Below are 26,312 nucleotides of genomic sequence, written 5' to 3' on the forward strand. Positions count from 1 at the left end.
GCTGAATAATATTCCATTAAATATATGGAATATTGTATATATCGCACACATGTCTATCACACACACACACACACTATTTCTCCTTTATCTATTCATCTGTTGATGGACATTTAGATTGGTTCCATGTCTTGGCTGTTGTTAATAGTTCTGCTGTGAACATAGGGTGGCATGTACCTTTTTGAATTATAGTTTCAAATATGGATATATGCTCAGGAGTGGGATTGCTGGATCATATGGCAACTCCATTTTTAGTTTTTTGAAGAATCTCCATACTGTTTTCCATAGTGGCTACATTAATTTACATTCTTGCCAACAGTGTAGGAGGGTTCCCTTTTCTGCACACCCAGCATTTGTTATTTGTAGACTTGTAAATGGCCATTCTGACCGGTGTGAGGTGGTACCTTATTATAGTTTTGATTTGCATTTCTCTAATAACTAACAATGATGAACATCTTTTCATGTGGTTTTTGGCCATCTATATGCCTTCTTTGGAGAAATTTCTATTTAGGTCTCTGCTCATTTTATGATCGTTTGGGGGTTTTTGTTATTCAATTGTGTAAGTCGTTTGTATATTTTGGAAATTAAGTCCTTATTGCTCATTTCATTTGCAGATATTTTCTCCCAGTTTGTAGGTTGTCAGAAATGCCCTTTGATCTGAGCCAAAAAGAATATTTAAAATCTCTGGTTACTTTGAATTGCCTTCATTAACTCAAATTCTGAAAGGAGGATGGTTTTCAACGAAAGCCTTAATTTTACCATCCATTGTAACAGATGAAATCTATTACGGTATAGACAGATAGAGTGTACAATGAGGAGGCAGTTCAGGTTTCAGTTATCAGTGTAGTCAGTAATTATGTCTTTTGGTGAGTGCTATAATTACATAAATAACCCATGTGGAAGGAAGATTTGCCAAGGTGCTTAATGAATCATTTTTACTACATCTGCAGATAAAAGTCGTAATGTTTTAAAATTTCATCTTTGTGTTTAACTGTAATATTTACTTCTTCTACTTTTTTTTTTTTTTTTTTTTGTCTTTTTGCCATTTCTTGGGCCACTCCTGTGGCATATGGAGATTCCCAGGCTAGGGGTCTAATCGGAGCTGTAGCCGCCGGCCTACACCAGACCCACAGCAACGCCGGATCCAAGCTGCGTCTGCGACCTACACCACAGCTCACAGGCAACGCCAGATTGTTAACCCACTGAGCAAGGGCAGGGATCGAACCCGCAACCTTATGGTTCTTAGTCAGATTCGTTAACCACTGCGCCATGACAGGAACTCCTGTAATATTTACTTCTGATATTAGCATAGATCTAGGCTAAGACAGCCATAATTGTGATTGTTTATAACACTGTAAAGAACTTATGTGTGAAGATATTTTGGTTATTATTATTATTATTATTATTATTATTTTGTCTTTCTGCCTTTTCTAGGGCCACTTCCATGGCATATGGAGATTCCCAGGTTGGGGTCTAATCAGAGCTGTAGCTGCAGGCCTATGCCATAGCCACAGCAATGCCAGATCCAAGCCATGTCTGCGGCCTACACCACTGAGTGGTCCTTAACCCACTGAGTGGGGCCAGGGATTGAACTCAAAACCTCATGTTTCCTAGTTGGATTCGTTTCTGGTGAGCCATGATGGGAACTCCCTGTTGATTATTTTTAATGACTCATAGGGGTATTTGAGAATATGTTTGAACCCTGGGAATTTGTAAGTAAGTTTTATTTCCTCCTCTCAGATGATAAGATTGTGTATAGGCCATACCTGGTTTATAATGGTTAAAAAATTTTTTTGGCCACGCCCATGGCATATGGAAGTTCCCAGGGCAGGAAACCCGAGGGATTAAACCCAAGCCTTCTCAGAGACCTGAGCCAGTCCAGTTGGATCCTTAACCCACTCCACCACAATGGGACTCCTAAAAAATTTTTTTAGAGTATTTGTGAAGACCTAGATATAAACATATAACTCCTAGAGGATAACAAAGGAGAAAACCTAAATGTCTTCGGATATGGCAGTGACTTTTTTTTTTTTTTTTTTTTTTGGTCTTTTGTCTTTTTATGGCTGCACTTGCACCCTAAAGAAGTTCCCAGGCTAGTGGTTGAATTGGAGCTGCAGCTGCTGGTCTGTGACCTGCGCTGCAGCTCTTGGCAATGCCGGATCCCTTAACCCAGTGAATGAGGCCAGGGATTGAACTCCTATCCTCATGGATACTAGTCGGATTCTTAACTCACTGACCCACAGCGGGAACTCTGGCAATGACATTTTTAGATACAGTGTCAAAGGTGTGATCCATGAAAGAAACAGTTGATAGGCTGGACTTCATTAAAATGAAAAACATCTGCTCTATTAAAGTGTCAAGAGAATGAAAAGATTAACTACAGATATGAAGAATACATTTACAAAATATACATCTATGAAAGACTGTTATTGAAAATATAGTAAACGCTATAAATGCAACAATAAAAAAAAGCCTGATTAAAAAATGGGCAAAAGAATAGATTAATAGATCTATTGATATGTAGATAGATATTGATATATTATCTACTGAACAGATACTTCACTGAATAGGATATGTTAATATCAAGTAAGCATATGAATAGAGTTCAAGGTCATATGTCATTAGGGAATTAAAACAATCAGATACCACTGCATACCAGTAGAATGGCCAAATCCAAAACAGTGACAACAACAAATGCTGACCAGGATGTAGAAACAACAGGAACTCTCATTCATTACTAGTGGGAATGCAAAATGGTACAGCCACCATTGATATTGATCCAAATGGAATGAAAACTTACGTCTACTCAAAAACGTGAGCACAGATATCTATAGCAACTTTATTTGCAACTGCCAAAATTTAGAAGCAGCCGCGATGTCTGTCTTTCAGTAGGTGAATGAATAAATAAACTGGTATATCCATACAGTGGAATATTATTCAGCACTAAAAAGAGATGAGCTACTAAATCATGAAAAGACATGGAGGAATCTTTAATGCATAATGCTCAGTGAAAGAAGCCAATCTGAAAGGCTACATGCTATATGATTACAACCCTGTGACATTCTGGAAAAGCTTAAACTATGGAGATAGTAAGACAATCAGTGGTTTCCAGGGGTAGAAGAGGGAAGAATGCATAGGCAGTGAACAGAGGATTTGGGGCAGAGTGAAAATACTCTGTGGTACTACAGTGTTGGATACATTTGTCTAAACCCATAGGGTTTATAAAACCTAGAGTGGAACCCAATGTAAACTATGACTTTTGATGATAATACTATCAGTGTATGTCCATCATCTCTAAGTGTACCCACTGTGTTGTACGATGTCAAACTTGAGTGGGGATAGGGAACTCTTACTTTTTTTACTCAATTTTATCATGAACCTAAAATTGCTTTGAAAAATAAAGTTCATTGATTTCCTTCTTTTAAAAAAGTAGTTATAGGAGTTCCCGCTGTGGTGCAACAGTATTGGTGGTATCTCTGGAGCACTGGGATGCAGGTTTGGTCCCCGGCTGGGCGTAGTGGGTTAAGGATCTGGTGTTGCCACAGGTGCAGTGTAAGTCACAACTGTGGCTCAGATCTGATCCTTGGCCCAGCCGGGGAACTCCATATGCCACAGGGTGGCAAAACAAAAAAAAAAAAAAAGGAAGTGGTTATAGAACTATTTGGCTTTTCAAATAGTTGAGTATCTGCCTTGTATTCTACTGGGTAATGCCTTCCAAGAGGTCAGACTGGTCCATTGGAAAAGTTTGGAATGTAATGGACTCTTGGGAAATCTTGAAAAAATAGTGGGGTTTTTTTGGTTGGTTTCTGTTTTTTTTTTTTTTTTTTTTTTCTGGGCATTGTGGGATTTCTGATTTCCAGGCCTGACTTTGCCGTGCTTTCTGTCCTAAAGTCTTTTAGGACTGATGGTTTGGCTAGGTATTACAGGAATCTGTATTTGAACAAATTCTTATCTCTTCAGAGAATGGGATGGTCTAAGCTTTGTCTCTACTCAGCACCTGCTAGAAGACAGGCATTGAGTAGAGAAGTAAGTAAATAGGAATAGGATTTGCTGTTTGTAGAGGGTTGTTTTGTTTATTGTTGTATGCTCTTAAGGTTCATGTAAATACCATGACAATCAATTTTTTTAGGTATCTGAAAACTAATGGTTTGGATTTCAAACTTGTTTATCTGATAAAGTATGATGTTATGCATTCTTTGATTTCTTTTATTGCCAAGGATAATTATAATTGCTCAAATTTGGGTTTTGTGCATACTGATTTTTTAAAAAGTTTATTTACTCTATCAAGGAGTATAATCATATGGTTCAGAAATTGAAGTGATATAAAAAAGTGTATTGAGCAGTCTTGCCTCTACTCTGTCCTGTCTTCCTTTCCTAAAACTTCTCAAGATGATCACTCTGCTTATGTAATCTTCCAGTGTTTTTTTACAGGCAGATATCAGCAAATACATTATTTTAGGAAGGTTTTTTTTTTTTTTTCCCTAGAAAAAAGGTGATGTGATTTGCCATCCCTACTTTGTTGCTTATTGAAGGAACATTTTAATACTTTCATGAGGATAAGGATAAAACTAACAACCCCTCCCTTACTATGCCAGCCCTTGGCATGGCTGAAAAAGAACACTGAAATTACTTATGAACGCCTTAACTCATCCTGAAAGGCAAATGGCTACATGGGAGGCCAGAAACAAAATAATAAATAACATTTATTGACAGTGTATTGTGTACTATGCCAAGTTTACAACAACCCTGTGAAAAAAGCATACACACTTAGTATTCATTCCCATTTTATAGATAAGAAAATTGATGCTCCAGAGATGTTAAGAAATTTAACCCATGTTAAGTAGCAGATATCCCTGATAGGATTCAGTGCTTAGTTTTTTTTTTTAAATCACAAGCATAAACTACTTAATTAAATCCTGTATATTTGACACCAAGATTTAGTAGTTAAAATGATTTTACACTTGTTTGATTTGTTCTATTCCCTTTGTTTCTAAAATATTTTAAAACAAGCCCTAAATATCATTTTATTTTGCTTCTGTGGATTAAAGTAGGCATCTCTGAGAAATGAAGTTTTCTTATATAGTGATAATGCCTTTTAATCACTCCTCCAAATAGAGTGATAAAAAGAAATTGACCTTATGACCTAGGCCATCTATTCAGCCTAAAGAAAACTCTAAGCAACTTGGTTATGAAAGGGTAGGGTGATTTCTTTATTTTATTCAAATGGATAGTTTTTCACAAAGACAATAATGGCTGACCCACAAAGAACTCTAGTTAAAGGATACATAGTCCTGTGTCAACCAAAGCTGTCCTGAAATGAAATGTGCCTCTTGATGAACTTCAAGCCACCTTTCCTAAGAACTACCGATTACAATCTACATAAAGAATTAAAACTTTGGGAGTTTTCTTGTGGCACAGTGGGTTAAGGATCTGGCATTGTCACTACAGCAGCTTAGGTTGCTGCTGTGGCATGAGTTCAGTCCCTGGGTGGAGAACTTCCACATGCCATGGGTGCAGCCAAAAAAAAAAAAAAGAATTAAAATTTTGAGGTGATTCTTTTCTTATGAGAGCAAAATAAAGCTTTTAGTTTTAAATAAATTGTGCATTAGTTATTGATATATGGAATATTTTCTGATGGACTCATTGCATGAGACATATACTTTTTTTAAAGGTCTTTGATTTGCGTCAGTGTCATCGTCAGATGCAGCAGCAGGCGGCTACTGCACAAGCTGCAGCAGCTGCCCAGGCAGCAGCCGTGGCAGGAAACATCCCTGGCCCAGGATCAGTAGGTGGAATAGCCCCAGCTATCAGTAAGTATGCTTTTGATTTTTTTTTTTTTAAGTGTGATAGTTGGTGTTTTATCTTAATTGACTCAGTTCATTAGTTAATTTAAGCAATAATAGAAATTAAAGGTTTTTTTTTACTGGGATAACATTTTTTAATTTGTAAAAAAAAAAAAAAAAAAAAACCGAAAACTGTTCTCTGTAAGTTTCCCTTTGTTTAGGACCCTGTATTCATTCTTTTTGTATCAAAAAAGGGAGTATGGGATAAAGGAGAAAGGGGCTTACTGTTATATGATATTGATCTCCTCTTTTTTTGTTGATTCTCTTAATTCTTGCCTCACCAGCCAGGGTGGGTTGTAATCACCAATGTGCTTTGCTTTATTCTAGAAGGAAAGCATATTTCAATTTCAGAATTAGGCACTTCTCCAATTTTTTTTTTTTTTTTAACGTATGCTAAGCATGGAGAGAAAACTAAGTGAGGGTGGTATTTTGATAACTTGTAGACTTTTTTTTAATTTTAGGGTAAAATTGAACTGTGTGCCAGGGTTCACACTGATGGGGAATTTTTTACTGCAGAGTTAAACTCCTGACTATAGACTTTTATGATGGAAACACGTGGCACCCATCTTCCACGTCTGAAGGCATAACTAGTGATTCATTCAACCCCTGTTCTTAACCTCTTCAGTGTGGTAAGCAAATCACACTGGCTAAGAAAACTGCAGTGGCCCTGCAGGTTTCTCTACAGTACATGCAAATTCCTCCCATTAGTTTCATTGTAATATTGATGAATGCAGATTGACTATATGACTGTATGTTCTGACTGGAAAATTAGATGCAGAGTCTCCATTGTGACTTATGTTCAGGAGTTTACAATATAGAGGTAGATAAGGCATACTTATTTAGAGAATTTGATTTTTTTTTTTTTAAATTTGGGTATCTAAACCATTACTTTGCTAGTTTTGATGTCATAAACATGATTTTACTAAGGAATCCAGAACTACTATTAAATTTCTCATTCTCATCTACTGCCCCCCATTGAATAATTATGTATTATCTCTGTTACTTTGTCAGATTGAGAGACAGACATCATCTGGGTCATCCAAGAAATCATAGTGAAACTAGGACTATTAACTGTCTCATTATTGTCTTACTCTGAACTACACTGTTTATAGACAGACAGTAGGGTTCTTAGAACCAGCCTGTAGATGTGTACTACCTCTTGAAACCAAGTTGTTTCTTATCCCTTCACCCCCACTTCTAAAGAGAAAAACAGGTGGGGTGTTGGTAGACTGTGGTCGTTTGTAATGGATGGTAGCTAGAAGACCCATGTGGAATGTAGATTGTTTTAACCAAAAGTTTTCAGTCCTTGTTGATAAATTATAGATCTATACTTACTTCTTGGCACTTTGACAGAAAAGTTATATGCTGGGGAGAATGAAGTAAAGAAAGCTGCTCACCTTATTAATGTAAGATTCAGGGAGGATGGGAAGAGATCCGCCTCTTCTTCTGACGTCGTCCACATCTTTTCTGTTAGGTTTATCTGCTGCTGCTGGAATCGGTGTTGATGACCTTCGTCGCTTATGCATACTCAGGATGAGTTTTGTGAAAGGCTGGGGACCTGATTACCCAAGGCAGAGCATCAAGGAAACACCTTGCTGGATTGAGATTCACTTACACCGGGCCCTCCAGCTCCTAGATGAAGTACTTCATACCATGCCTATTGCCGACCCACAGCCTTTAGACTGAGGTCTTTTAACTGGTGGGGCCTTAACATTATCAGGATGGTGGACTATAAAATACAATCCTGTTTGTAATCTAAAGATATATTTCACTTTTGTTCTGCTTAATCTTTTCATAAAGGGTTAAAAAAATGTGTTTGCTGCCTTGCTCCCAGCAGACAGAAACTGGATTAAGACAATTTTTTTTTCCCTATTTAGAACTTTTTGGGCATGGCTCATAGCTTGAAGATCAGGAAAAACACATTCTCACTAAATCTTCACCAGTAATGTATGAAGGAATCATTCCAGTGCTGGAAAATTTAGCCCTTTAAAATGTCTTAGAGCCATTTATATGCAGAACATCGATATGTGTGTTACTCTACAGAATAAATTCAATATTACTGATTTTAAAGGCAGAGAAGTTCTCAAAGTTAATTCACCTATGTTATCTTGTGTGTGAGTTGTTATTGTTGAACATACTTTATTCCAAAATATTGTGCCATGTGGGTGAGTTAATTTTACCAAGAGCAACTTTACTCTGTGTTTAAAAAATAAGATAGTAATGTATTATAACCTTTTATCCAAAATATTTTTTTGCAAGTTAAACTAGTGAAGATGATTTCAATTCAGATTGTCTCGCAACTTCAGTTTTATTTTTGCCAAGGCAAAACACTAATTTGTGTATATTGAGAATTCCTTAAAAATTATCAGACAAAGGAATATCATTTAAAATTACATTTGTTATCTTTGTTGGATAACTATTTATCAAGAAATATACTTTTGCCCTATTAAACAATAGGTGTATTCTGTATTTCTAGGCACAAGGTTGGTTACTAAAAAGCCTAGAAGAAGAATTTCTTTCCTTCATTAACATAGGGAAAGGTTTTGTATTTTTAAAAACACTAAAAGCAGTGTCACTCCACCTGATATCTCACCATTCTGCAAAGGTGGCAATGCTTAATCTAAGTAATGAGTATTTTGGAAACTGCTAAATTCTATGTTAAATACTGTGCAGAATAATGGAAACATTACCATTCATAATAGGTAGTTTGGATATTTTTGTACTTGATTTGATGTGTGACTTTTTTTTCATATGCTGTTTAAATCATGTATGTTATGACATCGTTTAAAATTCAGTTTTTGTATCTTGGGGCAAGACTGCAAACTTTTTTATACCTTTTGGTTATTCTAAGCCCTTTGCCATCAATGATCATATCAATTGGCAGTGACTTTGTATAGAAAATATAAGTAGAAAAATTGCAAGTGTATTGACTGTACCACAGACACAATATGTATGCTTTTTACTTAGCTAGTAGCATAAATAAAACTGAATCTCAACATGCAAAGTTGAATTCTAGGTTTGATTTTTAAGTTTTTTTTTTTCTTTTGCACTTTTGAGTCCAACCTCAGTGGTGAGACACCTTCTACTAAATGACAGGCAACAGCCAGTACTATTGGGCAGCATTGGTTTTTTTTTCTCCCACTCTACCAGGACTTCCCTATGGACATTACGTATCAAGTATAGGGTTGGTTTTTTTTTTTTTTTTTTAACTTTTATGTTAATGTAGCAAAACTAGGCCTGATTATAAGATAGTTTGTCTACAGGATAAATAGTATGAAATAAAGTCAAGGATTATCTTTCACATGTTTTTTCTTTTTTCGTGGCGGGCCTTTCTAAGTGTAGTAAGATTATTTCAGATGTGTTACAAGTTTGAGAAATGAGAAACACTTAATGCATGATAGTCATCCTTATATCGACTTAAGTGAGCAAATCTACTGCCTTGCTTAGGTCTTAGTAAGACCATTCTAGAAACCACTGAATTTGCTTATTGCTGTGATTTAAACAGATCTTGATCCAGGCTACATGTCTTTGGTTTTTTAAAATAACACATCTACCAACTCATTTATATTCTTTAAGTACTTACAGATTCTTCTGTTAAAGACTTAATTTTTATTGGTAAAAATTTGGTGATTCTAAGTTTTATTGACTTTTTTTTTTAAAGATATCTTCATTCTCTAGAAATTTTTGAATTTAGGTTCATTTTACAATGAATGAAGAATAGGATTGAGAGGAGAGAGTTATAGAATAACAGATTTTTAAAATCCAGGTTATTTGATTAGAACCATAAGCATGCTATGCTATAATCCATTGCCTCCTTTTCTACTTTAAGGAAGGTTTACATGTTTAATCATCTGGGGAAAGTATTGTGGAAAATATTTACTAAGAAGTTTTGTCTTTGAGGCCAAGCTACTCGCCTTGGTTTCTTTCTACAAAGAGCCATAAAAATACTACAAGTACATAGAAGTACTTCTAGTTATTAATTACCTTGTATTTGTGCCTGGATTCAGTCACATGGTTTTGAGAAAACATCTAGTATATAATCTGTTACTTTTGAGGATTTAGTTGTTAAACAGTACTTCCATTTCTTAGAGGTAGTAATCTTTGATCAGTAAGACTAAAAGAACCACTAGGTTTAAGGTTGTATGGCTATTTTAAGGGTAGTATGATTTCTGCAGTTCTTAGAATCTGATTGTGAGGATATGGTTTTCATTGGCTTTTCTCCAGCTAGTTCATATCTCAGAGACCCAAAAATTTGAATTTCAGTGAAAGCTGAGTAAGAGATGATCCAGTATGAGGCCCATTCCACTTTTGTCTAGTGCCTTTCAGTGCATTATCAAAGGGAAATCCTTTAATCCAAAATAATGTTGCCTTTCTTTTCCAGGGAGTAGATTCTGTTGTGGGATACCGTATATCTCATTTTTTATAGTATACTACCCCTGGTATACAAAGATAATGATAATAAATCACTGCCATATAACCTTGTTTTTCCAGAAGCATGGCTCATTTGTATTGACCTAAGCACTAAATAGGTTGTCTGTCCCATTCCTCCTGTGAACATTGTAGGTTTATAAGTTGGATGGCCTGGCTTAGGGAAAACCATACTCAAAATACTCAAATAAACTGAACATATATTAGGTGTATTTAAAGTTAAAAATCGACTTTTATGAAGAAGGGTGTGGTGTAAAGAGGGGATATTTGTAAAAGAACATTTGAAGGCAAAATGTCCTGTCTTCCAGATGATACATATTTTAAAAGTTATTGTAGTTGTCTTTTTGACATGCCCATCTGGAGAAGGGAATTTTTATGTTTTCCCATGGTACTCCTTAAGTATATGTGGAGGTTAAGAACTATATGGTGAAGTATTTCTATTCCTGATTTGATGGTAACTAGTTAATAGTTACTAACTATTATGCAAAATTAGATTAGTTCAGAACCCTTTTGAGAGTCTTTTGGAAGAAGCAGTTTTATTCTAAGACAGAATCCTTTTTTCTATAGTTTGCTCCCTCCATCATTGAGTGATTTTACTGGCATTTTATTTAATGATAGCAGATTGGGAAAATGGTGAGTTTTATAGGTCGCTGAGGTAAATGAGTATATGAAAGCAGTTACTGGTAAAGTCAGTTAACAGCTCTTTCATAGGTGTGTTTGGCTAAGACTAGCAGATAATAGCATGAAGAAATGCTTTTTTTATTCCTTACTAAAGGCAGAACCCATCTTGTTGCAGATAGCTATCTGTAAATAATAGCCTAAATCGTCCTTTGCAAGATTATAGAAAATAGGATATGAGAATCTTGTGTGCAACCTTTTCATTTTTTTTCCATGACAACTAGATAATTTCTTTTCTCCTAAGATATATCAGGAAGGATGTAAAAAGTTAGTGGCCTTACTCATAGCATCCTCAGGCCCAGTCTTGTTTTTAAGCACTTGTCCTATTGTTGCTAGGTTGTTTATCGTATTTATCTGGTATCACTGTGGAATGGACTTTTCTGCATAATCCAAACTTGCCTTATTTAAGCAGCAAAACTTTTTTTACATTGGCCATTTTTGGGGATGGAGTTATTTAATATGTGTACAGAATGTACTAGATACACTTTCTTTTATGCCTCCTGTCTTATAGACTTCAGGGGCTAAGACAGGTGGGACTGTTTTGTCTTCACTAAATGGTCACAGACTGCAATGGTTTGGAATATCTGAATTTGTTATACACACACACACACACACACACACACACACACACACACACACACACACACACACACACACACACACACCCCTTAATAACAGCAACCACTTCCTATGTTATTAGCATACCTCTTCTTAGTTTCTTCTTTCCTTTCTCATTCATTTTCCCAACTGCTTGGGCAAGGAAACCAGATAACCATACTTATTAGAACTTTCTTTAAAATACAAGGGCAAACTGGGACAGGACCCAAGAAACTTCCCTGTAAAATATTGAAAAACACCTCAATGCTTTATCATTTGATCTCAATTTGACTGCTTAATGTGCTTCCTGATTCTTGCTGAGTTTCAGTTAGTTGAGATAGCGTGAAATGAGTCATATTCATATTTTTTCCCCTTTGAAAGGTTTTGTTGCTCCTACCTGAATGCTGCTCAAATAAAAACTGGGGTTACAAAGGTTGGTTGCTAAATTTGCGTCAGTAGCTAGAGGCCATCCCATTGCCTAGAGGACACCAGCACACACACAAAAAGAACAACTGCAAAAAAAACAAAAACCCTTGGAAAATGAAAGGGTCGTTTTTTGTTTTGTTTTGGTGTCCCCTTTTTGAGTCTTCTGGCTTTCCTCCTCTACGGATATTTTTGACCTATATTTTTGACCTATAGGTGCCTTTATTAAAATTGAGGGTCTGATATCCCGCCCCAAGGAGTAGCTAAAGTAATTGCTGATGTTTTCAGGGATTTTGACATCAGACTTGAATGAGTGAATGAATCTTTTTTTCTTCTCCTTTCATCTTTTTTTTTTTTTTTAATGTAGGAAGAGCTAAGGAGAAAACTCTATTGAAGACAGTCATTTCTCTTTATTGATAAAGTTTTTACAGTTTATTTCAGATGCTTTCTCACTAGGTCACAGAACCAGTGTTTTTGTTGGTTTTTTTTTTTTTTTTTTGTCTTTTTGCCATTTCTTGGGCTGTTCCCACGGCATATGGAGGTTCCCAGGCTAGGGGTCTAATCGGAGCTGTAGCTGCTAGCCTACACCAGAGCCACAGCAATGTGGGATCTGAGCCAAGTCTGTGACCTACACCACAGCTCACGGCAACACCGGATCCTTAGCCCACTGAGCAAGGCCAGGGATCGAACCCGCAGCCTCAGCGTTCCTAGTCGGAGTCGTTAACCACTGAGCCACGACGGGAACTCCAGAACCAGTGTTTTTTTGTTTGTTTGTTTGCTTATGGCCACACCCATGACATATGGAAGTCCCTGGGCCAGGGATTGAATCTGAACCACAGCTGCGGCAACACTAGATACTTTAACCCACTGTGCTGGGCAGGGGATTGAACCCTGTGAACCCTGGCCTCCACAGTGACCTGAGCTGCTGCAGTCGGGATTCCTAACCCACTGTACCATTAATAGCGAGAACTTCCAGAACCAGTGTACTTGTTCAGTCTGACATTAGTGACTCTGGGCTGGGGCCAGACAGATGTACTTTCTAGTTTGTGCTCTGCCACTAATTTGATACGTGACCTTGGGCAAGTCATTTACCTTCTTTGGGCCTCAGTTGCCTCATGTGCAAAGTGAAGGAGCTGGACTAGATGAGTTCTTCTAGCTCTGAAGTTTAAGTGACCTTGCCTACCTTGCAGCAGTTTTTTATTTCTTCCTTACCTTTGGTCTGCTGTTTGAGGGGGCTTTTTACTTATTTCTGCATTATTCAAATGAGGCCGGGCTTGATATTTTATTAGTCTTCTGTGGACAAGAAGTTACATAATATATCCTTAAGAGGTAAATTCTGCCAAAGGCCTAGCACCACCTTGGGGGCTGCAATAAATACTTTAAAGAAAAATTTTAAAAAAAGCCTTCATTTTATTTTCTTATTGTCTCTATTCAAGGTGTATTAAGGCTTTTTTTGAGTCATGATATTCTCCCTTTTGGGTTGGTATGTGTGTGACACCATCCTCTTAAGTGCTGTGTGCTGGTAAATTTTTTTCTAACTAAAATGGACTGAAAACTTACTGTAAATACCTAATGATATTAGAGGTCATTGCTTTGGGTCTTTGGTTTCTTAACTCTTCCGTGCTCAAAACAGGGAAATTCCCTTGGACTCTATCAATTAAAATGGTTTATATGACTCAAGAAAAAAAAAAAAAATACCAGTGGATGATTATTCACTTTATTTTTGGCTCTTTTTAGGTCCATTTTGATTAGAAGACTTTTGGCTGGAGCATTCCTTTGAGAGTTCTCTTCCAGCCTATCCTTGAATGAGTATAATTAATGGACTTGGCTTTTTCAAGGACCTTGAGAGCCTTCTTAGGGGGAGGTCAAGAGTAGGGGGTTGCGGAGTCCTGGTAGAGGCCAGCTCTGTGATAGCTGGAAAGAAAGGGAGGAAACCAGTTGCTCTTGCTATGGTTGCTTGTCATTGATAGAAGGACTCATGGGCTTGGATTGGTTTAAAGGCTAAACACGGAGTTGCAAAGTTCTTCCAAGTATTAGGTTCTGGCCAAACTTGTGGAAGTTTGTAGATGATGAAGACCTGGTGGGCTGCAGAACCATTTTGAGGAGGTGACTAAGGGTCACCTCCCCTTTGTTTTTTCCCCTGAAGTCAGAGGAATGCAGCTATGCCAAAACTCAGAGAAGAGCCACACTTAGCTTCTGCTTTGGGGAAAACTGGTCAGCTAAAGCTCTGGTAGTTCCTTTGTGGCTTTCTGTATACTTTTGCCTGGTTGAAGTCTGTGGCTAAAGAAGAATTGAACCTTTCCTGAGAATTCTGTAACAAAATATGTTTTCGATTAAAAGAGGAAGCCAATTAAATCATTATGTGCTCATTCTTTTTCTTAAGCTTGTGGATGTTTTAGATCTGGAAATAGTTCCTAATCATTTAGAGAATTCTAAGACTTGAGGATGACACTTTCCTTCATTGTTTTGTGACCAATGAAATGGAAAATACAGTGTTTCAGATATGACCATGGGAGAACAGTCCCCATTCTTTTCTCATTTCTAAAAGGAGAGGGTGGAGTGATGGTGGTTGGAGAAGAGGTAGTTGCTAGGGATTTATGAGAACCAAGATGAGAGACAGAAATTGGAAATTTAGAGATGCTACCATTGCCCATCTAGGGATTAAGGGAAGCTCTTTCCTCATAGCTGCCTCCTCTGAATTGAGGGGTCATTTGGGGGCAGGGGGTGGTCAGGTAAGGTGCTTCTTTGGCGATGGCTTGTAAAAAAGCATGGCAAAATCATTATTTTCTTTCTGGTCTTGCTGACATGAGTTCTGGAGATGTTAATTGGGCTGAGAAACTCTTTCACCTCACCTAAAGTTTATAATATTTTATGCTAGAACTTGAAGAGGATTGTCGACTGACATTCCATTAGGGGGAAAAAATTCCTTTGTGGAGCACTTCAGGAGAAAGGGCAGTTTTATGTATGCTTCACCTTTTTCTGCCCTCTGCTTTTGACCATTGAGTCTTTGTGCTGTATTCCATCTCCTGCCATATCACAGCTCCCACAAATGACAACCTAAAATGTCCCAACTCCTCTTCAAACCCTTCTCACCCTGTCTTCTCACTGTGATAAATTGCAATACCCTTTACCCTCAAGCCTTTCTGTTATAAAAGAGCAATTCTTTTAGTTCTGGCCCTCCTTTGGGGGTAGTATCCACTTCTATATTTTGATGTAGTCTTTTGGGCCATTTGGTCTCAGAGAGATGGACAAGATGGGTTTAGGGAATTTGCCAGCAGCAGACCTAACCTAAAAGAATGGTTACAGGAGTTTCTCTAAACAGAAAAGAAATGATAAAAGAAAGTGGGACTATCAAGAAAAAATTTAAAATGTGGTAATCAAAAATATGGATAAATACATAAATCTCATCTTGAGTTTTCTAAATTATGTTTGATAGTTGAAGCAAAACTTAGAACATTACCTGTGGTGATTCTAAATATATACGGAGTTCATAAATATTTCAAGCTACTAAAAAAGGTATCCAAAGAGATAAACTCAGAAATACTATAGGTAAGTCAAAATGGAGTTCTAAAACCTGTTCAAGTAATGCACAGTGAGGTTGGTGAAAAAATAAAAGCAAAAAACAGAACAAAAGACTAAAACACCAGACTTGAACTTTGTGTTAACATATCAATAATTACATTAAATGTAAATGGTCTAAGTATACCAGTTAAAAGGCAGATATTGGTAGAATGTATTAAGAGGGAGTTCCCCTTGTGGTTCAGTGGGTTAAGAACCTGACATAGTGTGCAGGAGGATTTGGGTTCAATCCTGGCCTCACCCATTGGGTTGAGGATCCATTGTTGCCACAAGCTGTGGCAGATGCAGCTTGGATCCAGCATTGCAGCTCTGGCATAGGCTGGCAGCTGCAGTTCCCATTTGACCCCTGGCCTGAAAACTTCCATACACTGCAGGTGCAGCTGTAAAAAGAGAGAGACAGTGAGAAAAAAGAATGTATTAAGAAACATGACCCAACTCTATACTGTCTAGAAGCAACTACATCAAGTATAATAATATAGGCAATCTGAAAGAAAAAATATGAGAAAATATATATTAGGTAAACAATCAAAGGAAAGTAGGGCTATGTTAATATCAGATAAAGTAGATTTCAGAGCAAAGAAAAATGCCAGAGATAGAGAAGGATATTATATAATGATAAAAAAAAAAAGTTAATTCTTGAAGACAGAGTTAGTCCTAAATGTGTATACACCAAACACTAGAATAAAAGATAGGAAGAAAAAAAATGATAGAACTGAATAGAGAAATAAATCCACAGCCATAGTTGGGGTCTTCAACATAGTTTTTTTAAAAAATGATAGAACAACTAAACATAAAATGCTTAAGGAGTTCCCACTGCGGCTCAGTGGGTTACAAACCTGACTAGTATCCATGAGGATGTGGGTTCAATCTCTGCTCTTGCTCAGTGGGTTGAGGATCTGGCATTGCTGTGAGCTGTGGCATGGGTCACAGACCCGCCTCGGATCCCGTGTGGCTGTGGCTGTGGTGTAAGCCAGCAGCAGCAGCTCTGATTCAACCCCTAGCCCTCAGGTGCTTTCATATGCTGCAGGTGCAGCCCTAAAAAAGGCAAAAATAAATAAAAAATAAACTAAAATTGAGAACATAGAACTCAACAACACCGTCAACCAATATGATCTAATTGACATTTATAGAACAAGTCATCCAACAACAGCAAAATAGTAATGATTTTCAAGTGCAAACACAACACATACCAAGATAGACCATATCCTGAAAAGACTCAAAATTCAACAATTTTAAAAGAACTGAAATAATGCAGAGCATTCTCCAACCACAATGGAATTAAACTAGAAATCAGTAATAGGAGTTCCCATTGTGGCTTGGTGGGTTAAGAACCCAACATTGTCCCTGTGAGGATGCAGATTCAATCCCTAGCCTTGCTTGGTGGGTTAAGAATCTGATTTTGCCACAAGCTGCAGTATAGGTTGCAGATGTGGCTTGATCCATTGTTGCTGTGGCTAGGGCATAGGCCTGTAGCTGCAGCTCCAATTCAACCCCTGGCCAGGGAACTTACATATGCCACAGGTGTGGCCTTTAAAAATAGAAAAAAAAAAAAAAAAAATCGATAGTAGATAACAGGAAAATCTCTAAGCACTTAGAAACTAAATAATATATTTCTAAACCATGGGTTAAAATTTCTCAAGGGATTTTTTTTTTTTTCCAAATAACACTAAAATGAATGAGAGGTAAAAACAATATCTGGGGTTCAGTTAAAACAGTGTTGAGAGGGAAATTTATAGTACTAAATGTAAACATTCAGAAGAAGAAGAAAAAAAAATCAATACTCTAAAACTTCCACTTGAAACACCTTAGAAAAACCCCAAACAAACACAAGGAAGGAAATAAAAGCTGGAACAGAAATCAATAAAATTGAAACAAAACCAAGAGAGAAAATGAAACAAAGAGCTGGTTGTTTGGAAAGATCAGTAAAATCAACAAACCTCTAGCAAGATAAAAAAGACACAAATTTCCACTATGGGGGATAAAATGAGTTATCATTGCCACCACTATAGACATTGAAAGGATTATAAGGGAATAGTACAAACAGCTTTACACATAAGTTTGACAACTTAGATAAAATTGACCAAGTTTTGAAAAATACAAATTACCAGAACTCACCCAATATGAAATAGATTATTTGAATAGCTCTATAGCTATTAAGGAAATCAAATTAATTTAAAATACCCCAAAAGAAATCTCCAGTCCTTAGATGGTTTCACTGGAGATTCTACCAAAGAAAATTTAATACCAGTAATACAATCTTAGCAGAAAATAGAAGAGAACATGTCCCAATTCATTTTATGAAGCTACTATTATCCTGATACAAAACCAAAGACAATACAAAAAAAACCAAAAAACAAAAACAACAGACCAATATCTGTTATGGACTATATGTAAAATACTTAATAAAATATTAACAAATGGAATTTGACAACATAAGAAATTACATACCATGACCGAGTGGAGTTTATTCTAGGAGTGCCAGGCTGGTTCAGTGTTTGAAAATCAGTCAATCTAACAACCACATCATCAGACTAAAAGAAGAAAAAAATCTCATCATTCTCAGTAGAAACAATTTTGTGAATCAACTATACTTCAATAATTTTTTTTTTTTTTTTGTCTTTTTGCCTTTTTAGGGCTGCACCTGCGGCATATAGAGGTTTCCAGACTAGGGGTCTAATCAGCCACAGCTGCTGGGCAATGCCAGATCCTTAACCCACTGAGTGAAACCAGGGATCGAACCCACAACCTCATGGTTCCTAGTCGGATTCATTTCCGCTGCACCACGTCGGGAACTCTAATAAAGTTAAAAAAAGAAATCCCATCATTCTAGCAATTGATGAAGACAAGGCATGTGACAAAATCCAACATCCATTCACGATAAAAAACATGATAGAAAATAGGAATTAATTCCTTAATAAAGCACATCTACAAAAAGCCTACATCTAACATAATAATGTTGAAAAACAATGCTTTCCATCTAAGATCAGGAACCAGTCAAAAATGTTTACTCTCACTACTCAACCCAGTGCCGAAAGTTTTCACCAGTGTAATAAAGCAAGAAAAGGAAATAAAAGGCATACAAATTGGAAAGGAAGAAGTAAAACAGTTCTCACTTGCAGATAACATGATTGTCTATGTAGAAAATCCCAAGGAATGTATCAAACTCCTAGAACTAATAAGTCCAGTGAGGTCACTGAATACAAGATTTACATGCAAAAGGCAGCTGTAGTTTTATTATAAGCAGTGAACATGTGGACACTGAAAATACAATACTATTTTCAACTACTGGAAGCATGTAATCTAATAAAACAGGAATGAAGGGGAGACATAAATTTGCTTTAGGCCAAAGCAGCACATGGTCAGTGCTTTAACCACTGACCAACCCGGGTCTCCATGCTTCTGAGGAGGAAGCTGGAGGGTCAGGAAAGCTTCCTGGAGGAGATAGCCTTTAAATTTGGCCTTGAAGACGGGAGAATGTCAATAGAAGGGCTGCATATGGGAAAGAGATTCCAGGAATGACACAGCAAAGGCATGGAAGTGGGAGCCCAGAGGGACATTTCTGGGAAGGGCAAGTAGCAATGTACAGGGAACCCCACAAGTTCATGAACAGAGGGGCAACAGCAGGAACGGAGAGTCGGGGCCGGACTGTGATGAGGCTTTAAGGACTAGGCAGAGGAGTGTAGACTTCAGTGAGTATTCGAGGTCAGCTTGATTTATTTTGACATTAGAATGCTTCTTGCTACTGCCTGGGAAAGAGAGGCTATGTTCCAAGTTAATATTCCATTTTAACACCTAATTTGATAGTGAAACAGAGGCACTTAAGCCTGGAGTAAACACAGTCATACCCTGACCACAAAAGCATCACTGATGGACTAATAAAAAGGAAAGGAGTCATGGGCAAAACAAATACGTCTTTGCAGTTCCCAAGGCAGTACCACCTCATAAACACTACCGACCTTTTGCTTGTTATGACAAGACAAGCCCTCAGAGCTTCAGTTTTAATTGAAAACCAGACTACCAGCAAAATGCCCTTAACAGTTGTTACGGATTGAATTGCATCTTCCAAAAAGACATGATGAGGAGTTCCAGCTGTGGCACAACGAGATGAGGACGGTCAAACAGGACTACTCAGACAGGAAGGGGGTGATGTGCAAAACCTCCCATCAAGGGTGAAATCACTACTGCAGTGGTAACCTCTGCACCTGTGACTGGCAGACACCTGGAGGCCTGGCGGTCGTGATTCGAGGGCCTCAGCATCCTCAGACCTGCGGTTACTCATTAACCGCAGGCAACTTCGGTAACTTCTTTCCGCTTCAGTCTCTATCTGTAAAACGCAGGCTTACTTAACGTCCTTGGATTGATGTGAGGATAAATTGAGAAAAATGTATGTGACCTATTTTAAAATGTGCCTGCTACTAGGAAGCGGTTGATAAGCTTAGCCGCCATCACCATCATTTCATCATCATCCTCGCCTTAATGGAAAACCAGTGTGTTTGGGGGCTGCCAGGTGCCAGTGAAATGCGCGGGCCTGACCTGACATGCTTGGGGGAGGAGGGCTGCTGGAGTTCCTCATTGGGTGCAGGGGGCTTCCCGTCCTCCCCCACGCACGCCCCGCCCCTTCTAGGTGTCCCGGAGTCCCCGACCCCGCCTGGTCAGGGCTCCTAGTCCACACTCTAGGCGCCAGCGGCCGGATTTCAGGTCCGAGGAAGCCCTCGACCAGGTGACGGCTGAAGCCGGGGAGAGGCTCTCCTTCAGCACCTCTCTGCGTTCCTGCGGAACTGCCACCGGGAGTCGCAGGCACCGGGGAGCTGACAGGTAGCCGGGGACAGCAATCCTTGGGCTGGGGGGGATTGGGGGCTAACTGGGGCCAGAGGTGCAGCGAGTAGGGGCCCGCGGGCGGCTGGGACCCGGACCAGGAGGGGTGGAGGGAGCAGGGCACGCGTCGTCGGGGAAAGCAGCGCGGAGGAGGAGCGAAGCCGCGGGAAGCCGCGGAAGACCCGGGAGAACCGCGCAAGACCAGGGCGTTGGAGCGGGAGGCGCGCTCGGACTTTCCGCTTCCCACGCTTACCGCCAGGGGTCGCCATCGCCCCGCGCAGGGCCCTCCTCCGGGTCCCCTTCCCTCCGCCCGGCTGCTCCCGGCTCCTCCCGCCTGAGCCGCGAGCCTGCGAGGAGGGCGCGCTGGGTCCCAGTCCCTCTGCCTTGGTACCCAAGCGTGCCCGGCCGCTGCCCCCGGCGCGGGGAACCGAACTAACCCCAGTGCTCCTGCCTCTAGATTTCGGATGTTAGGGATCTTTAATTTGATTTTGCAAGGACTCCGGGAAGTCGCCTAGGACCAGTATCGTTTTTGTCCGCAAAAACTTCGGTCTTATGGAGGAGCTAGGCTCTCATTGGCCCAGAATCTGGGGTCTGAGCTGGCGGAGCATTGGCCACCTTGGAGGTCGGCCGGCCTCCTGGGCCCAGTTGGAAGCCTCCCCCTGGTGCTAATGGCTTGTTCTAGGAGCATCGGAAGAAAAGTTCATACTCACCAGTACCACCCCCACCCAAGAGCCCCTGTTACTGAAAGGCGGGGGGAGCCCCCCGAGCCCTGGAAAGCACAGGCCAAAGAGGAAATTTTAGGGCCGGGCCCAGGAAGCATGAAAATAACAACGACGACAACAGTAATAATAGCAATGGCTAACACCAAGTAAGCAGGCATTATGTGACAGGCACTGTTCTGAGCTCATTACCTGTAATTACTCACTTAAATCCTCACACATATTTTATGAGGGAATATTATCACTGTGCTACAGGTGGGGAAAGTGAAGCACAGAGATCTTAAATCTCTCTGGGTCTCAGTTTCCTGAAAATTCAACACTTTCGAAGGAAAGTGCCCCACCAGGTTAGTCATAAATTGTTTAACTGAAATAGCAGCCAATTCATGGTGAGAAAGTGGCAAGGAATAGCGGTGAGACCAGGCGCATGTGTTTTCTGGATGTGCTGCAGCGGGGCCATTGCCTTAGTAAAATCACTGAAGAACCTGGGGGAGAATGGCCGTGAATTTTTCTCTTAAAGCGCCCCCTGGTGGGAAGGGAGGGCAAGACCGCCGCCTTGGCAAAGTTTCTTGGAGATCAATCCTGGAAAGGATGCGGTCCCAGACTGTTGATGAAAATACCCATTTTTGCCCTCAGTGTGGGAGCTTCTCAGTGTAGTAGGAAAGGGTCAGGTTGGCCACTAGACATGAAACTTGAAGGAACAGTCATTGAGTCACTGTCCCAACTAATCACTCATTGAGTGGCCGCTAGACAGAGGCTGTGTGGGCATTTGTGACCTGTGAGCCACTTGGCAGAGGTGGAACTGGAGGGGGCTAGTAAGCAGTGGCTTGAAGCTCCACAGCAGTCCCTGAGCTGCTAACAGTGTCAGAAATTCCATCACCAGAGAGAAGAGGTCGTGGCACAAGGCTGGGTCCTAATTTGGCCCTCATTTAAATTTAGAAAACTCTTCCTGGTGCTGAGACAAGGCCTGCCTCCCATTAACTTCCTCCCAGACTCAGAGCCCTGGTTCCACAGGTCGGGGGGTGGGGGGAAATCTAATGCCCCAGGACAAATGAGCTCATCAGATATTTTCTGGTGCGGGGGTGGGGGCCATCCCTGCGGTAGCTGGAGGAGGGTGCTGGCCCTGTTTCAGAACTGCCTCTGCAGTTAAATCTCAAACCGCCACCAGCTGCTGCCTTGGGTGTGGCTGTGGCTGTGGGAGCACTATCACAAGAGTCCTCACACCACCGTTTTGGGTCCTCAAATAGCTATTGGGTCCATTTGTCCTTAAGAATGACATACCCCCATAGTAGGATGCAGGGACATTCGAGGCTTATGTCACAGAACAGCTCAGCCCCCCAGTACAACTGTCAGCTCCAGTGTACAAGCATCCTACCTCATGCTGCTGCTCGAATGGTTGGGAGCACACTCCCACACTCCCTGGTGTGGTTCTCACCCACCACAAGTTGGCTTCAACTTCTTTTCAAAGAAAGAAGCTGCCTTTGTTTGGGGCCAGACCCCACCTTCCCTGGGAGCCATAAACAATGCTTGTCAAACACTGGTGGTGTTTTAAAATGTTTAATGATATAGGAGTTCTTGTTGTGACTCAGTTTGTTAAGGACCTGAGTTGTCTCTGTGAGGATGTGGGTTCGATCCCTGGCCTTGCTCAATGGGTTAAGGATTTGACGTTGCCGCAAGTTGCGCCATAGGTCACAGATGCAGCTTGGATCTGGCATTGCTGTGGCTGTGGTGTAGTCTGGCAGCTGCAGCTCTGATTGGACCCCTAGCCTGGGAATATCCATATGCCTTGGGTGCATCCCTAAAAAGATAAAGCAAGCAAGCAAGCAAGCAAGAAAATGTTTAATAATATAGTAGAAAGAACATGGGCTTTGAAGTCAGACTTGGTTGTTAATATGAGCTTAACACCATTTATCACCTAAAATATCAAGGCACGTTTCCATATCTGTAAATAGTGGCAGTGGTGATAGTGGGGAATGAAAACTATATTATGAGATGTAGAAAAATGGAAAGAACGCCCATAGTGGGAGTTTCACAGACGGGAGACAGAGGCAATCCAGGTACCCAATTTTTTAGTGGTGTGTTCCCCAACAAGATTTTAGGTTCTGCCCCCTCAAGGCCCACCTCCCCCTGTGCCATCTGGTCTCCAGGGCCTTTGCTTGGCCTCAGACACTCTCTGTGCTGTGCCATTCCCACCATTGCTGTAGGCATTTGTCTGACCTGGTTCCAGAACGAAGCACCCCCTGCCAACCCATATGGGCTCAAATGGGGGTGGGGGGGAGTGGGAAGCCATTTAGAGAGAAAAGAAAAATTTAATAGCAGCTAATACTTTTGAGGGACATCTGAAAAGTTAGGTGATTAAGGCTGGGAAGGAAGAGACTAGAAAGAACTGAAGAAAGAAATTGCGAATTCAAGTCAAAAACAGGAGACTTTCCTGCAGATGGAAGCCCCGGAGAGGGAAGCTGAGGGTGATCATCAGCCATAACTCTGAAGCCAGACTGCTTGTCTCATCCCAGCTCTTGCACTTAAGAGCTTAGCCTTTGTCCATCTGCACCTCAGTTTCCTCATCTGTAGAATGGGGATAGTCATACCCCTTGGAGGGCTGTTACAGGGATGATATGAATTTGCGTTTCCAAATCACTCAGCACAGTGTCTGACATGTGGTGAGTGCTCAGTGGGCACTAAGTGGTGTTATTTTTCCTTTGAAATGAAAACTTAGAGATTTGGGGAGCATGGGCAAGAGGGGTCCATGGGGACACCCGGCCTGTTTCTCTTACCAGTGAGGCATCTGAGCCCAGAGAGCTGCTCTCCCCATAGCCCTTGAGCAGATGCTGGCACCTCCTGTTCCCCACAAAGCTCCTTCTTTGTCAAGTTGTCAGGGCTGTTTCCATAGCACTCTGGGGGGTCTGGGTCTTGCCATAGCACAGCACATGGGCAGGGTCACCATGGCATATCTGTGCATCAGTCAGGGTGCTTGGCATGGACAACCCAACTCAAAATAGTTTAAGGGGTTAAAAAAAAAAAGGTAATTGCTGCTGTACTAGAATGTCTAGGATGCTTTCAGGCCCAGGTGGATCTGGGGCCTGAAGTGATCCTATCAGGACAGTGTCTCTCCTTTGTGTTTCTATAGGTGGGCTTCATCCTCAGGTAGGCTCTTCTCTTCAGGGATAAGGGCCACCACCTGCAACTCTAAGCTCACCTTGTCCTCACTTTAAAATTGGAGGTTTTACTATTCGATATGAGGAGGCCAACAGATTAGAGACAATGGCCATTGAAAAGTTAGTTTGTTTCTCACAGTTCCCAAGAGGAGTGCACGGTGCTATGCAGGGCCACATGGAGAAGCACCGGGGTCCATCAGGAGGCAGAGGGCACAGCAGGAAAGGAGCCTTTATTCTGGTGTTTGCGGGAAGGACTGGGTGAGTTAGGTAAGCCAGAAGAGCAAGGATTGGCTATTTTGAAAAATTTCACTGGGCTCTGGGGTAGAGGGGCTGCTCCTGGCTGTCTGACACCTGGCCAAAGGGTGATTAGGGCAGGGGGAGAGTGACCCCAAGTGTAAGAGCCAATGAAGGAGGCTGTGGAGGGGTGTGGGCTCTGACTGGTTAATTTGCATGTGAAAAGCACACTGCTTTATTATCTCTAGGAACTGGCCAGCCCTGGGAGGGACAGTCTTGTCAGGGTCAGCAAGGACCCAGATGTCCAAGCATCAGAAATACAGAAAAAATGGGAAAAAAACACCTGCTGTGCCCTGGCCACTCACTAACCCCCCCACCAAAGTAAATAATTTTGCCATACAGGCAGCCTTAATTATAACTAGAACCCACTTCTGTCCCTTTTCCTGCCCTAACAAGGCAGCCTGCCCTCTCCTTTGGCTACAAGAAACAGTCCCCGATCTGTAGGTCTCCTGGGACAAGTAAGAGCTTCCAAGCCCTTCTGTGGGGGAGGTGAGAGGGCCCCCCGGGGCTGCCCTGTTCTGGGCAGGGTGCCAACCCCACAGGGCAGGCCTTGTCTGGGACCAGGCTCTGAAAGCTGGAGGTGTCTGGGTGGCTGGTGGAGGACTAGGCTCCGAGTGTAGGATGCCGTTAGGGACAGAGGAGGGCCTGATGTCAGGAAAAGGGGCAGCAGTGCCAGCGGGGATGGCCCTTCCTGTCCTTCGCTGCTCTCAACACACCTGAGTCTTTCCCTTTCCTGAGTCTGGATGTGGCTCTTGGGAGAAAACCCTGGGGAGGCTGACTTTGGGGAATTTTGCCCCCAGAAGTACATTATCTGTCCTCAGGGCAGAAACACCTGCCACCCTGGCCAACAAATTCTGGGGACTTGGTCCTGGAATGTTGGTGAACTGGAAGGAAGCCTCAGACGGTGGGACACCCTGGGCCTCAGGGCTGGAGCTCCAGAGGCAGCTCCTTAGATTCAGTGGATGGAAACCTCTGGGTGCCTCTGTTTCCTCATGGAACTTGGGTAAAATGACCACCTTCCCTTTTGTCGTGGGAGGCAGGAGAAACAAATCAGATCATATGGCAAACTCCAGTGTCTGTGCTAAGGAGGGAGGTGATAGATAATGGGTGGAGCAGCTGGTTAAAAAAAGATTTATTTTTTCAGGAGTTCCCTTTGTGGCTCAGTGGTTAACAAACCCAACTAGGATCCATAAGGACGTGGGTTTGATCCCTGGCCTCGCTCAGTGGGTTAAGGATCCGGTGTTGCCATGAGCTGTGGTATAAGTCGCAGACGTGGCTTGGATCCTATATTGCTGTGGCTATGGTGTAGGCTGGCAGCTGCAGCTCTGATTCGACCCCTAGCCTGGGAACCTCCACATGCCATGGGTGTAGCCCTAAAACAGCAAAAAATAAAATAAAATAAAAAATTAAAATTAAAGTTTTTTTTCTGAGTTCCCATTGTGGCTCAGTGGTAATGAACCTGACTAGTATCCATGAGAACATGTGCTTGATCCCTGGTCCTGCTCAGTGGTTAAGGATCCAGCGTTGCTACAAGCTGCCTTGTAGGTCATGGAGGTGGCTCAGATTCTAAGCTGCTGTGGATGTCTCTGGCAGCTGTAGTTCCAATTTGACCCCTAGCCTGGGAAATTCCATATGTCACAGATGTGGCCCTAAAAAAAAAAAAAAAGAAAAATTTATCCCCTCTGAAAGATGGTGCCCTTTTAGCCTAGCTTTTATTTCTTTACTGTTTGACGATATGAAAATGACTTCACTTTCCTCTTACCTCTGCCCTGAGGAAAAGTAGAGCT

General features: G+C 41.0%; 1 protein-coding gene and 1 long non-coding RNA gene across 8 annotated transcripts in view; both read left to right on the forward strand.

Moving 5' to 3' along the window:
* SMAD4 (SMAD family member 4) overlaps positions 1-8,844 on the forward strand; it is a 651,075-nt gene extending 642,231 nt beyond the window's left edge. For 3 of the 6 annotated variants that reach the window (XM_085009726.1, XM_005654429.4, XM_085009723.1), the window contains 2 exons: positions 5,669-5,807; positions 7,315-8,844. In XM_085009726.1, coding sequence (XP_084865852.1) covers positions 5,669-5,807; positions 7,315-7,526 — 351 coding nt within the window. In that variant the 3' untranslated portion in view covers positions 7,527-8,844. 6 annotated transcript variants of the gene reach the window in all.
* Positions 8,845-20,109: 11,265 nt separating this feature from the next.
* LOC106506676 (uncharacterized) overlaps positions 20,110-26,312 on the forward strand; it is a 43,147-nt gene continuing 36,944 nt past the window's right edge. Inside the window, exon 1 of one of the 2 annotated variants that reach the window (XR_014808976.1) lies at positions 20,110-20,360. This is a non-coding gene — a long non-coding RNA (uncharacterized LOC106506676). The remainder of the gene's footprint in view (positions 20,361-26,312) is intronic. The other variant, XR_014808977.1, reaches the window with a different exon arrangement.

This window comes from Sus scrofa, chromosome 1 (assembly GCF_054392235.1).
Source record: "Sus scrofa isolate SSC_HxYL_T2T_F1_AM1 chromosome 1, Sscrofa_HxYL_maternal_Yorkshire_Landrace_v2.0, whole genome shotgun sequence".
Lineage (NCBI taxonomy): Eukaryota > Metazoa > Chordata > Mammalia > Artiodactyla > Suidae > Sus > Sus scrofa.